Raw genomic sequence first — 16,485 nt, 5'->3', positions numbered from 1 at the left:
ATCTGGCAAGGAAGGCTGTAAATCTTGAAGTTTGTGCTTGGAAAACCATCTCTGTATCACAGAAGGATAAATCTGTGTTCATCACTCAGATGACCCAGATTCAAATGTTTGTGCAGTTGCTGGTAAAGCTGAGCAGGGGACTATAGGTTTGATTGACCAGTGCCAACTCGCCCTTCCTTGTGTTCACAAAGTGATAGTTTTGTCAGCCAATAACCACAATGTAGGAGGATGCTTGCACAATATTGAAAACACTAGGACCAATGATGGTGCTTGCCGATCAGACAAATGGAGAGGATGTGGGTGCTCATGTCCCCCACCAGTGGTGAAGTTAGGGCCTTAACAAAAATGCCTTCACAGCTAGGATGCTGACAGGGCACATATCACCCCTCTCTCATGGCTGCCTGGATGATGATGATCTTCGTATTTCACTGTTGCAGTCATTACATTTGGGTAATCCTGCTGGCAGGTTGCCCTCAGTTGACCTGAATTCCAAAGTCTTGGGTCCTGCGTCGGCCTCTGTTGCCTCTTCCCTGACGTCAGGTCGTCAGTGGTATAAAAGAAGCAGCTGACGCCATTTTCTTCAGTCTTTCTTGCCGCACGGTGCCCGAAGCAGAAGCAGTTTGCAAGTGCTGGTCGGCCGACTCCTGAGATTTTCGTGTTCGAGTTTCAGACCCGAAGTCTTCATAAAGCTAAGTACCCCATTGGGGAAACTTTTTTCTTGCTCCAGACCGATGTCAGAAAAAGTTAATAATTGTATTTCTTGTGGAAAGCAAACATCTCATAAGGACTTTCATTCTTACTGTATTCCTTGCCTAGGCCCTGATCACAACGTTTCTGGTTGCTGGTTTTGTGCTAGATTTAACCAACGCACTATTAAGCGTCGGTGTGATTTTGCTTTAAACTGTTTTGAACACCAGTTTAATTATCCAGAAATGTCGTCTGTTAGCCATCCGACTACCGGAGTTCACAAAAAACGCAAAGAAAAAGAGAGAGATAAACAACCGAGGTCCAAAACCGACGATGAACCTTCTCCTAAGCCAGTCGCCGGTTCTCAGTGAGGCGATTTCGCACCCCTGGCGCCCGCTACTTTAGAGTCGCAGGCCACTACTGACTCCCACGTGGAGTCAGCTATGCCACTGGAAACTCAAGGTATTGGAGCCTCGGACACTATTCCCTCAGATGGGTCCAGAGCCGTTGAGCAGGCACCGGCTTCTGAGGGTGTATTCAGACCTAAACATCTTTACATTAAACCGACTTCAGCTTCACAGGCAAAGACTAAAGCACCTTCTAAAGCAAAGAAACAAACTCAAGAGCCACGTGGACAGGCCTCTATGCCCAAAAAACAGATGCTCAAAATGGCCGAAGACTTGATTACCTTGATCAGGAGTTCCCATCCCCCTCCTGATAAGAGGTCTAGGCAAGAGACTGACTATGAGTCTTCAGATCAGGTTTCTGTTTCTTCTGATTCCACTTCTGATCAGGAATATTCTCTTCCTCCAATGAGAATTCTGATGCTGAAGAATCTATACCTTCAGCTTCTCCTCCAGAGGACTATTCTTTTGGGGAAACCTTGCATACCATGAGGGAGCATTTCCACTGGGAGAGCCAAGATTTTTCAGAATCTAAAAAGGGGCTCAGGGATTTCCTTTTACTACCTCAACACAGGCCCCTAGCCATTCCACCTGTGTTAGACATTGTAGATGATGTGTTTTCAGAGTCTAGTCTGACCCCTGACTCCTTACCTCCAGCTCCTGTTAAGCATGACAGATATTACAGGGTTCTTGACTCTCATAAATTTCTTTTTAAAAACCCTGCTGCAGACCCAGAAACTATTTCACAGGGTCCCAAAGGAGTTAAGGCTTCTGCTGCAAAAACCCCTACCCCCTCTGACAGGGATTCTAGGACACTGGATAGATGGGGAAAAAAGGTTTGCACATCTGCTACCTTGGCTATAAGGGCCTTAAACTGTCAGTTTCATATGCTCAAATATCAGCAACATGTCATGGCATTGCTTAAACAGAAAAAGTTGTTAAACTCTGATTGTGCAGAAAACAAGGAAATGCAGGATTTATTGCATGCAGCTGAACAAGTTGGAAAGCATACTTTGCAATGTGGTTTTGATTCTTTGGAGGCCTCCTGTGGGGCCGCGGTTACGGGTTCTGTAATTAGGAGGCATGCTTGGTTAATGGAACAAAATCTGCCTGATCATGTCAAAGTTAAATTATTAGATGCACCTTTACAGCATGATACTTTGTTTGGTGTTAAGGCAGAAGAGGTGTTAAAGAAAATGGAGGACAAAGCTAAATCTATGCAAACTGTCAAAGATTTTTTACAAGTACAGCCACCTAGGTTTAATAAGCACTGGCCTACAAAGAGTTGGTCCTTTCCTGTGTCAGACAGACCTCAAAGGGGCAGATCCAGACACCCTAGAGGCAGATCCCAGGCGCAAGGTTCATACAGCTCAAAGAAATGGGGGGCTTCTACCGCCAAAGTTGGAGAGGACAAATCACAACCATACAGGAAACAGTCCGTGACTCCCCTCTGCCTGCACCCAGCACTTATCTTCTGGCAGCACCCTTAGGGGGAAAATTTTTTCTCAGAATTGGCACATTATAACCCAGGACAAGTGGGTTCTGAATATAGTGTCACAAGGCTACAAGTTCCATTTCCATACCCTGCCAAAGGCAAACGGCTGGCCATATCTGCCAAAAAATCAATGGGCCGAGGCACAAAAACAAGTCTCATCCCTCATAGACATGGGGGCCATTCAACAAGTACCAGAGCAAGAGCAGGGACAAGGATTTTACTCAAGACTTTTCCTGGTACCCAGAAAGGACAAGGCTTGGAGACCAATACTGGACCTATCTACTCTGAACACATTCCTGGATATACCAAAATTCAAAATGTTGACTTTGCAGCAGCTTTTGCCCATGCTGGGCAAGAATGCTTGGCTTGTGACTTTAGACCTAAAAGCGGCATACCTGCATGTCCCCATCAGACAATCATGCAGAAGATACCTCAGATTCAAGGCTGGCTCAATGCATTACCAATTCTTTGCACTGCCCTTTGGCTTATCTACTGCGCCTGGGGTCTTTACAAAGTGCCTGGCACCAGTAATTGCATTCTGCCAACAGAGGAATACAAATATATCCTTACTTGGACGACTGTCTAATTCAAGCAGAGAACAAGGACATTCTTCTACAGCATCTGGCATTTGTGAAAAGACTCTAACATGCCCAGGGTACACAGTCAATGAAAAGAAATCAAAACTAGTACCCTCTCAAGAGATAATATTCCTGGGTGCAAGCTTAAATACAGCTGCCCAGATGGCTTATCTCATGCCAGACAAACAAAGGCAACTGACTACCTATTTCAAAATGTTGGCAACAAAAGCCCAGTTATCTGCAAGAAAAATTCTGCAGGCTTTGGGCTTCATGGCATCCTGCATCCTACTGATTCCATATGCAAGACTGCATATGAGGAAACTTCAATGGTACCTAAAAAGCGTTTGGGCTCAACATTGCCACAGCCTGGAAACAATGATTACTCTCATTCTCTGCCTGCAACAGGAGTTTCGATGGTGGGCAAAGGCTTGTCACCAGAACAAGGGACAACCATTCACATTACCCCCAGCCAGGCAGACACTAACAATGGATGCATCAGATTATGCCTCGGGGGCCCACATGGCAGGAAGATGCATTCAGGGCACATGGTCCTCAAACCAAATGCATCTCCATATCAATCAAAAAGAGATGCTAGCTGTTCAAAATGCCCTGACAGCCTTCAAGGACCTACTTCATCCGGGACAACTACTGATAAAGACAGACAACACCACGGTCGTGTGGTATATAAACAAGCAGGGGGGCACAAATTCTTACCCCCTTTGCAGACAAACCATGACTTTGTGGGACACAGCATTGACTTACCAAGTACATTTGCAGGCACAATTCCTGCCAGGAAAGGAAAACACTCTGGCAGATGAACTAAGCAGAAACCTCATAGATCCCCATGAGTGGCAGCTGGATCCACAAGTCTTCAGCATGATAACAAGGAAATGGGGATGCTTGGACATAGATCTGTTTGCCTCCCCTCACAATTGCCAACTAAAAAGATTCTGCACAAGGACTCATCACAGACAAGCATTGAAAGTGGACGCCCTATCTTTCAGCTGGAAAAACCTATCAGTATATGCCTTTCCTCCACTGCCTCTTCTCCCCAAGGTACTCCTAAAGGTCAGACAGGGAAGCCAAAGAATGATATTGATTGTCCCAGACTGGCCCCCGCCAGTACTGGTATCCAATCCTAAGGAACTTGTCTCAATGCCCAGCTTGGACCTTACCTCAAATACCTCATCTACTGTCCCAGCAAAACAATCAGATCCTGCACAGCCAACTCAGTACTTTAAACCTGGCAGCATGGCGGATAATGTAGTCCTACAAAACACACCTCTCAGTAAATCTGTGATGGATGTCATTTTGGAAGCCAGAAGGCCTAGTACTAGAAAATCTTATGCTGGAAAATAGAAGAGATTCTGTGCTTTGAATCAGGCACAAGGAACTGATACAGCTGTACCAAATATTCCTCAGATTTTCAATACTTAACTGAGATGCTATGCTGGACAAAGGCCTATCTTTTTCATCAATTAAAATTCATGCCTCTGCCATTTCGGCTCATTACAGTACAGAGCCACCAATTTTTTCTCATCCTTTATTAAAGCAGTACCTCAGAGGAGCCATAAATGTAAGGCCTCCAAGGAGATCACCAATACCTGCATGGGACCTCAACTATGTCTTGGAAGAACTAACCCTGCCTCCTTTCGAGCCAGCTGCTACTGCTGATATAAAGCTTTTATCTTGGAAAACAGCTCTGCACCTAGCAATAACTTCTGCAAGATGAGTTTCAGAGCTACAGGCACTCATGGCTGTGGAACCTTTTTATCATTGTTTATCCAGACAGGGTCTCTCTGAGGACAAACCCAACATTTATGCCAAAGGTGGTGTCCAGTGTGGCTCTTAACCAAACTATTAATCTGCCAACTTTTTATCCAAATCCACAGAACAAGGGGGAGAGAATTCTGAATTCTTTGGACGTACACAGACGGCTTAGATTCTATAGAACCAAAGTTTTCAGGAAGACAGAGCAATTACTAGTGGCATATGCTGCAGGATCACAAGGAAAAGCTATCTCAAAGCAGACTATTTCAAAGTGGATAGGCCACTGCATTCGTTTCTACTTACACCATGGCAAGCCAGTGCCTAAGGGCATTAGGCCACATTCAACCAGAGCTGCAGCCACTTCAGCAACCTTTCTCAGGGGAGTACCAACCAAAGACATTTTAGAGGCTGCTACTTGGAGTTCAGTGCACACCTTTACAAAGCACTATCATCTGCCACTCTACTCTAAATCCAGGGCAGGCTTTGCCACTGCAGTTCTGCAGGGCCTCATAGCCACTCCTAATGCTGTTTAGCTCCAGCCTCCCAACCATAGCTTTGGGTCTCTACCCAAATGTAATGACTGCAACAGTGAAACACGAAGAACATAGTACAGTTGTGTACACTTACCATAAATGTAGATGTTCGAGTGCATTCACTGTTGCAGTCCAGGTTACCCACCCGCCATCCCCCTTTTTCTCCTGGAACCTTTCTTTCCTTCTCTGATTTATACAATCTATGTGGTGTATTTGCTTGTAGATGAAGGTTAAGTTTATATTGGTGTATGCATTTTTATATAAATTTTGGCTGCCCTTTTGGGGGCACCTGACATCTGGGGCAAGAAAAACTGAAGAAAATGGCGTTGGCTGCTTCTTTTATAACCCTGATGTCAGGGAAGAGGCAGCAGCGGCAGACGCAGGACCCAAGACTTTGGAATTCAGGCCGACTGAGGGCAACCTGCCAGCAGGATTACCTAAATATAATGACTGCAACAGTGAATACACTCAAACACCTACATTTATGGTAAGTGTACACAACTGTACTGTGTCTCCATTCAGCTCATTCTCTTTCTGTTACTACCAGCTACATGGGAAAGAATGGGCTCTGGAAGACTTGATGGTAGGCAGAAAGGCAAGAAAGCACATAAGTGTGCCTGGAGCCAGTGGAGATTTTTTGTCAGACAAAAGAAAAGTGCTGAATACCTCCTTAGGCAGTGGCAAGGAGGAGGGAAAGAAGGGTGGAGCTGGACATGCACAGTCAACACAGTAAGGTCTCCAGTGGCTTGTGTTGCTAGGGCTTGGTTCATTTACATTTCTTGGATAGTTCCTGCCCTTGGTTCTTGGTGGATGGGTGCTACTGAGGCTTGGTATTGACAGCATTCAAGCATCCCTTCTAGAAGACTCCTCCCTTTCCTGGAGGGATGATCCAGGGACAGGCTTCCCAGTTGCACCTTTCATGTCTGTTGGTTCCATTAAAAATGTTGTGCTTTAAAGCTGTATTGACCGTAGTCCTGCCCCCCTTTGTTACTGGAGATCATACTTAACTTCTGTGCTCCAGAATTCTGGACAAAGCCAGGAGTAATGATGAGAGAAAGCCCCAAAACTAGGGACAACTTTAAGATATTAATCTAATTCACAGCAGGCTTGCATCAACATTCATTTTCTGAAAAATATGAAGTATAAAACTTTTGAGTGCCGTTATTGACTGATGGGGACAGTAGAGAAGTATGCTGACTAACAGGAAACACCTTTGGTAACCCCCCCCCCCCTTCATTCCTCCCCTTTTTATTCTGAGCAGGTTGGTTGTTTGGGCACACCTACCAGAGTGGCAGGATAAGAAGTGATCTTGCCCTCCCTTCACAGGATCTGCTTGGCTGCAACCCCCACCACCAGGAAAAAAAAATAGTGGTGTGCAATAATGATACACCTGTGGTTCGTTGCTTTGCGTGTCTGTGTTTGTGTGAAAAGCTGTATGTTGGATTCTGTGGATATTACAGTTCCTAACTTGTGTGTCTGGGTAATGACCTTGTATCAGGGCTTCTTTTTTGTTTTTCTTGGCCTGCCTTGCAGCAGACTACCATCACAGCTAGGGTCGTCATCTTTTCAGTTGCCCATAATATGGCATTTTTATAGAAGCATGAGCTTTTATGGGACAAATCATTCCCACAACTCGTCCAAAATAAAAGCTTATTCTTGTAGAATTTGATTTGTTTATGCTGTTTCGTATAATAACTAGGTGCTAGCATATGCAAATTAGTTTTACGCAGTTATTAAAGAAAACATAAAAAATATTTTTTCTCCTAAAAGCTCAGGGCATTTGCCATTTTTAATATATTTTCATGGGGCATAACTGTCAAATTAAGGACCCACCTGCATAACAAAGGAACAGGTACTAACCCTAATCACAACCTTTCATCAGTGAAGTCCGTTTCCCAGATAGCTTCTTTGTCCTTGACCCTGGAATGTTGTTCCATATTAATAGGCCTTTCAGAGTTCAGCCTTCTTGCTTGTCCTTATGCTTCCCTTTGGCTCTTTCCTTCGTGTAGTTTTATTGCTTGTGAATATGGGACCTTGATGTTAAATATGACAGCTACATCCTTCTTGTACAGACTCGTGTCTCAGAGACTTCTCATGCGCTAGATCAAAATTGCCATCTACGTCGAGCAGAGCTCGTCTTTAGCACTATTCAAGAGAAACCTTGATAAGTGGATGGGTGATAGGAAGTTCACCCCTGGGATTATGTCTGGGGCACTGCTCAATAGAGGGTAAGAATTTAACAATACATGGGTGGCGAAAGCCAATACACTGTTGGCTAGGCTTGCTCTGGACCTCGGGCCGATAGGCATAGGTTCATAGGTAGGTACTAGGCTATCTTCGTTTATTTTTTCTTAATTTACAGGAAGGACTTGCTGGTGAATGGAAGACTAACAAACTGGGAATGAGCCTGTTTACTTGGTCAACATGTTTTGCAACTGGGCAACTTGCATTGCTTAAGGAGCCAGGACTGTAAACTTCCAAAAAATCATGCCAAATTCCGACTTGTGGCAAGAATAATTCAGTCTTATGGAGACCCATCGAGGAAGGCCCTTTTCATTGGTTAAACCGTACTGTAAAGTAAGAATGTACCTGTTGATGTCCTTCCTTAGATCACTGTTGCAGTATTTAAACTGCTGGGTTATCTCACTAGATAACCTGGACATCCATCCCAGGTACTATAGCCTTAACCTTCCATAGAGCCATATGTCCATATGACCTGATCCCAAGGAAAAGGAGTGGATGGATATTTCCCAGGGCCTGTTCAAGTCATTATGCCACTTAAGCCTCTGTCTTTTGCTGCTTCTTTTCCTGTCACTCCACAGAAGAGACATGTAGAATCTTCTGAGGATAAAAAGGTTGAGTCAGACTTTGAGCATTCCTTGGCCTACTCTTCTCCGTTACAGTCTCCAAGCCAGGTGGCCTCTGTTGAAGATTCCCTTTCCCCTGATTCCCTTTTGAAGAGGCTTCATTTGAAGAGACCATTTGTAACGTGATGAAACACTTTAAATGGTAATCAAAACAAATATTTGATGTGCAAAAAAGATAATTTGTTAGAGGTAGATGCCCCTATACCTCTTCTCCTGAAGGCCTTTCTCGATGCCTATGCATCTACATCCACTGCTGCTGGTTGTTAGCCACCAACTCCTAAAAGGCCTGATAGATTCTATAAAGTAGCTGAAGATTAAGTTCTTGTACAAGAACCCCTTGGCAGATCCTTCCATCTTCTCTTTGGCTAGAACAAGCATTCTAAGCTCCCACCTGCTGCAGTTGCCATTCTCTCAGATAGAGAGCATAGCAGTGGATATACCAGGAAAGAAGGTGTACACCTCTACCACCCTAGCCTTCAGAGCTCTGAGCTGTCAGACCCAATTGACAGAATGTTTGCTGTCTGTCATTTACAGTTTAAACAAAGTTTTAGCTACAATGGAAGGATCAGCCAAAAGGCAACAAGCCATGTCTATGGTTACTTTGACTTCATAGGAAACCAAGCATAGCATCAAATGCAGCTGTGACTCTGAGGAAGCATCCTCCAGAGGAGTTGCCACAGGCTGTGTTAGACTGTATGCATGGCTATACTCCCGGTTTCTCCCTGAGGATATTAAAGCCAAACTTCTTGATTCTCCATTGAATAGGCACCTGTTTGGCCCTGATACAGCAAGTTTGTTTGCAAACCTTACAAGACCAGGGTAAAACGGCAGATTGCCAACAGATTTTCCTTTCCTCAGTACCCAGACACCAGAGAAACTACCTTGCTAAGCCCACTTCATTTGTCTTCAGAGAACCCAGTCCCTCTCATAAGGCTAAGAAAATGCAGAGAAAAAGATTCTATGACAAACTAGAAAGAGATTCTAAGTCTTGGAGGCCTACCTACCCAGGCAAGTCAGCCTGACTACCCTTTGTACTCCCTTATTCCTCCCTTGGTCCCAATCTCCCCGTCAAAAAAGACTCGCCTCTTCTATAGGAAACTGGAAGTTCATTACCATAGACAAATAGGTATATTCCATTATTCAGTTTGATTACAGAATGACCAGGAAGGAAGTCTCTTCATTCAAGTACATTCCCCCTTCCTTCCTCCTCACAATCCGATATACTGACTCTTGTTCCATCATCCAAAGCTTGCTGAACTAAAGCATTACAGAACCATGTGCCACAACAGTACATGGAAAAAGGGTTCTGTTCAGGACTTGTTCCATGAAAAGAAGTGAGACCTATATTGGATATGTCCACTCTCAACACTTTTCTGAAGTTCCCATCTTTCAAGATGCTGTTCCTCCAAACTCTTCTGCCCTTCATTCTTCCACAAGCTTTTATGTTGTCCAAACCTAAAGGACGCCTACCTCTACATCCCGATCCATCCTTCCTTCAGGAAATTCTTGAAGTTTTCAGTTTACTCCTCTCACTTTCAGTTCTCTGATTTGCCTTTTCAACATTCTACTGCCCCTCGGGGTCTTCACAAAGTGTCTAACTCCAGTCATTGCCTTCTGCAGAACTCTGGAAATTCAAGTGGTCCCTTACCTGGGCAACCTGTTCATACAGGCATCCTTTCTACAAACCTTTTGCTCCATCTCATATTCACTGTGTCCCTACTCCAAAGTCTGGTGTTCACAATCAACTTCAAGAAATCCACTCTGGAGCCAACCTACTGTTCTTGGGTTGCAGATTGGACACCAAACTCATGCAGGCTTTCCTGCCTCCATATAAGGTACAGACTTTCTCCATTTACTTCCAATTTCTCTTACCTCTTCAGACATGCACTGCAAGAGAATTTCTCAGAGCCTAGGGTTTATGGCTGCAACCATACCTGTGGTTCTCTTCACCAGGCTCCACATGAGAAAGATCCAGCTGTACCTGAAATCCATTTGGTCTCGGTAGTCCCATTCACTGGACATGCAGACCCAATACTCCCCCCCCCCCCACACTTAAAGAATTAAAATCAAATGGTGTATATCTCAGGTAAACCTCAACCCAGCCCTACCCTTCAAATTTCACAAACAGTGGCAGGAATTCTGCACAGATGTTTCAGATGTTGCATGGATGGGCTCTGAGAGTTTAGGGTTCGTGGTCACCCAATCTGAGGTCAAAGCATATCAGTCTGAAGGAGATAAGGTCGCTAAAACAAGCCCTACAGACCATGTCACATTCCTGGACCTCATGCCCTCTCATACTTTTTACAGACAACCACTGTCATGTGGTACATAAACAAGCAGGAGGAACTGGGGTCTTAACAGCTTTGCAGACTAATTGAGCGAAATGGGATCTGGCCAGAAAAGCAAACATGTCCCTTCTAGCCATTTACAGGTCCTCACAGGACAGTGTCCAAGCAGGATTTTCTAAGAAGATAAAGGAAAGATCCCCACGAATGGATATTGAACAGGGAGGTCTTTCTAGACTTAGTCCACAAATGGGATAGACTAGTTTGCCACCATCCACAGCAAACAACTTCCTGTTTTGTGCTTAAGGACTCCCTGTCCTCAGGCATGGAGAACAGATGCAGTTTCTTTTCATTGGAAAAAGAGGTTCCTGTGCGCCTTCCCTCCACCTCTTCCAAAGGTATTACTAAAGATCAAGAGAGACAAACCCAGAGAGTCTACTGGTGTATCCTATTTGGCCAAGGTAGCACTGGTTCTCACTTCTCTACCACCTAACCAAGGGTCATCACCACAAGCTACATCACACAGTAGACTTGCTAACACAACAAAAGGGCTCTTTCACCGCAGCCTGTCATCTTTCAACCCGACATTATGAATGATAGGATTATGATCCCTTTTAGACACCAATTTTCAGAGGACATGCTTCAGGTTTTCCAGGAAGCAAGGAAACTCAGTACTAGGAAATTGTACATGGCTATATAGAAAAGGTTTTTATTTGGTTTCATACTCTGAAACAGGACCCTGTACAAATGGCAGCTGCTATTGTTCTGTCTTACTTGAGTGAGCTCTTAAAAGCTGGCCTGGCATACATCTCAATCAAGGCACACCTTTCAGCCATTTCTGTTTGCTTACCTCATGACACCCATCTGATGTCCAGGGTATAGATAAAACAGTTTCTGAAGGGTGTCCTCTACATAAAACCCCCTGAAAAAAGGGTCTATTTTATATATTCGAACGCTTAAATGTTCGAATCACTAAATATCGAACTTTAGTGATCGAACATTTAAATGTTCGAATATATTTAAAAAAAAAAAAAAAGTAAAACTAAAGGGTGTAAGCAGGGGGGGGGCAAGCACCCATGCACCCCCCACAACCCCTGCTACTTAAATATACCAACTCCAAGATCGCACTTCAGTGTGCTACCAACTCCAAGATCGTGCTACAGTGTAAGAAATGGGAAATTTTCCATTTCCGCACTGTAGCACACTGAAGTGCGATCTTGGAGTTGGTATATTTAAGTAGCGAAGGTGTGGGGGTGCAGGGGGGCTTGCCCCCTTGCTTTTAACCCCTTTACTTTTACTTTTTTTTGTTTTAAATATTAATTTTTAATATATTCGAACATTTAAAAGTTCGATCTTTAGTGGTTTGAACTTTTAAGTGTTCGAATATATAAAATAGACCCGAAAAAAAGCTATTCCACCTGCCTGAGATCTCAGCTTTGTTTTGAAAAAAAAAAATTGCACTTCCACCTTTTGAGCTTGCAGCATCTGCTTCTCTCAAATTCTGTACTTGAAAAAACGTAATCCCAGTTGCCTTTACCTCAGCTGGATGAGTTTCTTAACTACAGGCCCTGATTTCCTCCCCATCTTCCATAAGGACAGTGTATCTTTCAGAGTCGATCTGTCTTTTATGCATAAAGTAAGTCAGAGAGCACTCAAACGTGCCATCAATCTCCTTTTCTTTTGAAACTCACAAAATAGGGGATAGAAAATCCTGCACTTATTGGATGTACATAAATAGCTCCGATTCTACCTAGACGCGAGTGAGACTATTCTCAAGTCTGACTAGTCTGTTTCCTTCCAAGAATCAAAGCATAGTGGTCCCGTTTCTAAAGAAACTATTACTAAGTGGATTTCTAAATCCATTTCCTTTTGTTACTCTCACCTTCACCAGCGAAGGCACATTCTACCAGCGCAATGGCTTCTTCATGAGTTTTTTTTTTTTTTTTTTTTTTTTACTAGGGGCAAGACTCGTGGGCTATCCTAGAAGTAGCTATTTGGTCCTTGGTGTATGCCTGTATTAAACATTACATACCAGATGCTGTCTCCAAATCCAGAGCTGCTTTTGCCAGATCAGTCCTCTCTGGACTGGTTGACAGCTGTCTTAGGTCTTATCCTTCCACCCCTTATCATGAGCATTGGGAATCACCCAACATTGTGGAATACTGCAACAGTAATCTAAGGACGGACATAGTGCAGTTGTGTAAGAACTAACCATAACAGTAGATGTTCCATTGTTGTAGTATTCATTCCCACCCTTCCATCCACCTGTGTCTAAACTTGCTTTCTTCTGGGACCATGGGGAACCATTTTTTGCCTACTCACCTCTTAACTGACCAAGACTGGGACAATTTTCTGCCTTCTCCTGCCTTACCTGAACTGTTTTTCATTTCCTCAGGCATATCTACAGGCTTGGAGGTAGTCTGAGATTTTATGCTCATACATCCACTTATGTACATTTACACCTTTGGACTTGGGTCATACATAGGATGTATGGCTCTGTGGAAGTTTGTTACCCCGACTGGACTTCCAAGTTATCTGATGAGATAGCTCAACAGTTTGGAATACTGCAACAGTGATCAGTAGGACATCAACTGTTGTGGTAAATTGTTACACAATTGTGCTTCCAGCAGAGACTTGCATAAGCAAGATGGAATTTTTTGTGCAGTTTAGAAATTACATTGACACTGCCTGCTGTGCAGTCCCTGTATCTTAAAGTGCATGGTGGATGACTTTATCTTTCAAGATTTTTCCAGCAGTACCTAGATTTTAGATTGCTAAGCACTAGGGAAGAGCGAGAAGAGAACAGTTAAAACCAAGCTGTTCAGGAAATCTTTTCAGTCTATGTCGGAATGAGTTGGAGGAGAGCCGAGGTGCACTACTTCATCAGTAATGTAGACTTGTGCTAACAGGGTCTTTGAATGGCTTCCTGTAGTGGGTAATGGTGAGAAATTTTCTTTACAGCCTTTTCTCACCAGATTTTTCTTTCATTCGTAACTCCAGCATCTGGGAGTATTCACCCCCCCCCCCCCCCAAGAATTAGAGCTAATGAAAAAGTGCAGAGGCCTGATTTTCAAAGTGCTCAGCTACCATCCTCTGTAGGGGACTTTCTCAAAGATCATCTAGTATGAGTAACTTCATATCTATTGTGTATTGGTGTGATGAATCATTGTGATATAATTGTGGCCTGTTGATTAAAAAAAAACTGTCTGCCTTTTAAAATAGGTGAATGTGAACCTCCTTTTCAGGCGAATATTGAATTGCCAGTATCTACATTTTGGAGATTCAAGATAACTTAATTTTACGACTTGGTTCACATTCCTGAAAATGAGAGACTCCATGACCATGATTACTTGTAACCAAATACCCTTTTGATTGTCTAGGAGGTAAATTGTGTGTTATAGTAATGGAATAAGTGTTTTTTCAGCTACTGGGTGTTCTGAAGGTGTATTGGTTTATCCACATTCCTAAAGAAATAAGAGAAGTAACATAGTTGACAGTAAAAACTTTGTGGCATTAAAAGAAAAACATTATGGTGTTATTTGCATTTTAATACTGTGACTATGTATGATGTGTTAGATTGAATTGATCTTTGTAAAAATATTGCTACTATGCCCAGTAATGCTTCTCTATTAGTAATTTTATGTTTTATTTCCTAGAAACTTCAGAAAAGAAAATAGAAGGTGAAACACAGAGCAAGACAGATTACAAAAATGATGAATTATAACATCACAGAGACTTTCTTCCCTGCAATAATGTATTTATTGACATTACTTTTTTGTAAAGAATCTCTGCAGTTTAATTTAAGCAGTGTCATCTGTTTCAGTCAAGTTGTATATATATATTTTTTGTATTTGTTTTGCTTTTTGGAGAGGGAATTGTTTTGTGTTCTGTCAGTTTGTTGCCCCTATAAACAAAGGAACGCTGACTTCTGTGTTGGCAACCATTGCTGCTTTTGAGTACAGTTCAACCTGACCCAAACCCAGTTACATGAAACAAAACTGGAAACCGATTTGTGGGGAAAAAAGTAACGGTTAATAAACAAGACGAGCGTGCCATCCCGTCCCCTTGACAGATAAGAAGAGTAGAGTTGAAACAAATGTCAACCACACAGATTTGATTTAGAGTAAAAACTTGATAAGCTAATGGGCATTGCACTGCTTTTCCATACTGTGCCTTTGTGTTTTGATTGTCTTGTGGGTCAGCAGGGTTTATTCAGCCAGCAGCATTTAATAAAAGGAATGTATTGACCCTGCAGATTTAATCAGAGGCCCTTTTAATGTAGGTGGTACAGCACCATTATTTTGATGTTTCTGTTTGTGATTTTTTTGTCTCTCCTGTCATTGAATATTGCTCTATATATTATACCTGTTGTTACTACTAAACTTGGTATTTGCATTTGGCTGTTGCTTGGTGCAGATCAGAAGATAAGAGCTAGGAGATGGTTGTCTGCGTTTCACTGGTAACTGTTTGCAGAAGCAGAGTATTAGTGAAGACTGGTTTCTTTTTGGTTGTGGTCAGCTGATTTTTACTTGAAATGTCTGTTCTTCTTGGAAAGAAATGAATGTGAAAAATAAACCACTTGTAATCAGTTTGCTTTCCATGCTGGAGAGCTTTAATTAAGCACAGCCTGACACATGTTTTATATTGTTTGCAACTTTACACTGATTAACAGATAAACCATTTCAAAATAGTGGGATGATCAGAACTTAACATTGCTTTATATTTATTAGCTTTGCTTTCATTTTACATCCATTTCTCCATGGATAATAGTATCTGTTGTTGAGCAGTTCCTGGACCCACAATCTCACACTACTGTTGCTTTAATTGCTCATTTAGTGAGATGAGAAATTGAAGTCGGCAAACAGGGTTGGCAAAGGAAATGAATGGATAGTTGATCAGGCCTCATTATTCCCTTGAGCTTCACACACACAGATTTACAACCTGAATAATATCCCATTGGTCTTTAAGTTTGAGGAAGATGGATGCAACAGCCATTGCTTTATTGGAAAAAGCAACATATTCCTTCCTGCTGATCTTTCCATCAATGTTAAGGTATAATGTACTGAAGGTTTAAAATACAAATATACTTAGTGTTTCTAATCAAGTGATTCAGCGTAAGCATCGGGCATCTTACAGGGAAAATATTTTAGTGAACGCATAAAATCTTTTGAACTGAATGTATTTTGATTCATAGACCTCTTTCTTGGCACTCAAGTCCAATTTGCATTTGGCCTCTTTACCAAAAGTGTGAATTCTTACTCTAGCATAGTTATTCAGAGCAGGGTAGGGTGCTTGAGTTTACAGGTAACAAACAATGAAGTGGTGTTAGATTGGATTGAAGATTTTATACTCTTACTTAGTGTGATAGATCATTTTTAAAAAATCTTGCGAGTTCTGAATGTTTTTAGGGAGAATTCAAAAGAGGTTAAGTGAACTAAAATAGTGTTACTGTTTCAAGAATACTGAGTGAATGTCACCATACTCAATGGGATCCTATACATTGTGTGTACTAACATGTCCAGCATCTTTGTCCAGATAGATGAATAGCCAGCATTAAGTTCACTATAATTTCACTGCTGCTGTTAAAACAAAAGTTGTGAAGGTCTTGATTTGAGGGGATTTCTGCTGAAGTTATCCATTAAGCAGTGTGATAGCATAGCCCTCTATTCATCTGTATTAGCAGTAGAGATGGCAACATTCACAAGCATTATGCCTCTCTCAGCTTCTGTGAACATCCTCTGTGTGAGGTTGGAATCTGCTGACTCCACTTTTGCATTTCTTTCTTGTACCCACACTTTTTTGCAGTCTTCCTTGCAGCTGTTTCTGAAAAGTTAATGCATCCAGTGCCGAAAGAAGTTAAAGCCTA

General features: G+C 42.5%; 1 protein-coding gene across 1 annotated transcript in view; it reads left to right on the top strand.

The window, feature by feature from the left end:
* HYOU1 (hypoxia up-regulated 1) overlaps positions 1-15,239 on the top strand; it is a 1,290,196-nt gene extending 1,274,957 nt beyond the window's left edge. The window contains exon 24 of the mRNA XM_044079444.1: positions 14,276-15,239. Within this exon, the coding sequence (XP_043935379.1) occupies positions 14,276-14,343 (68 nt within the window). The 3' untranslated portion in view covers positions 14,344-15,239. The remainder of the gene's footprint in view (positions 1-14,275) is intronic.
* Positions 15,240-16,485: the final 1,246 nt, after the last annotated feature.

Source organism: Protopterus annectens, chromosome 8.part0, assembly GCF_019279795.1.
Source record: "Protopterus annectens isolate FY-2018-M chromosome 8.part0, PAN1.0, whole genome shotgun sequence".
Taxonomy (NCBI): domain Eukaryota; kingdom Metazoa; phylum Chordata; order Ceratodontiformes; family Protopteridae; genus Protopterus; species Protopterus annectens.
Note: the sequence above shows the minus strand (reverse complement) of the source record. Positions and strands in the feature narration are given on the sequence as shown.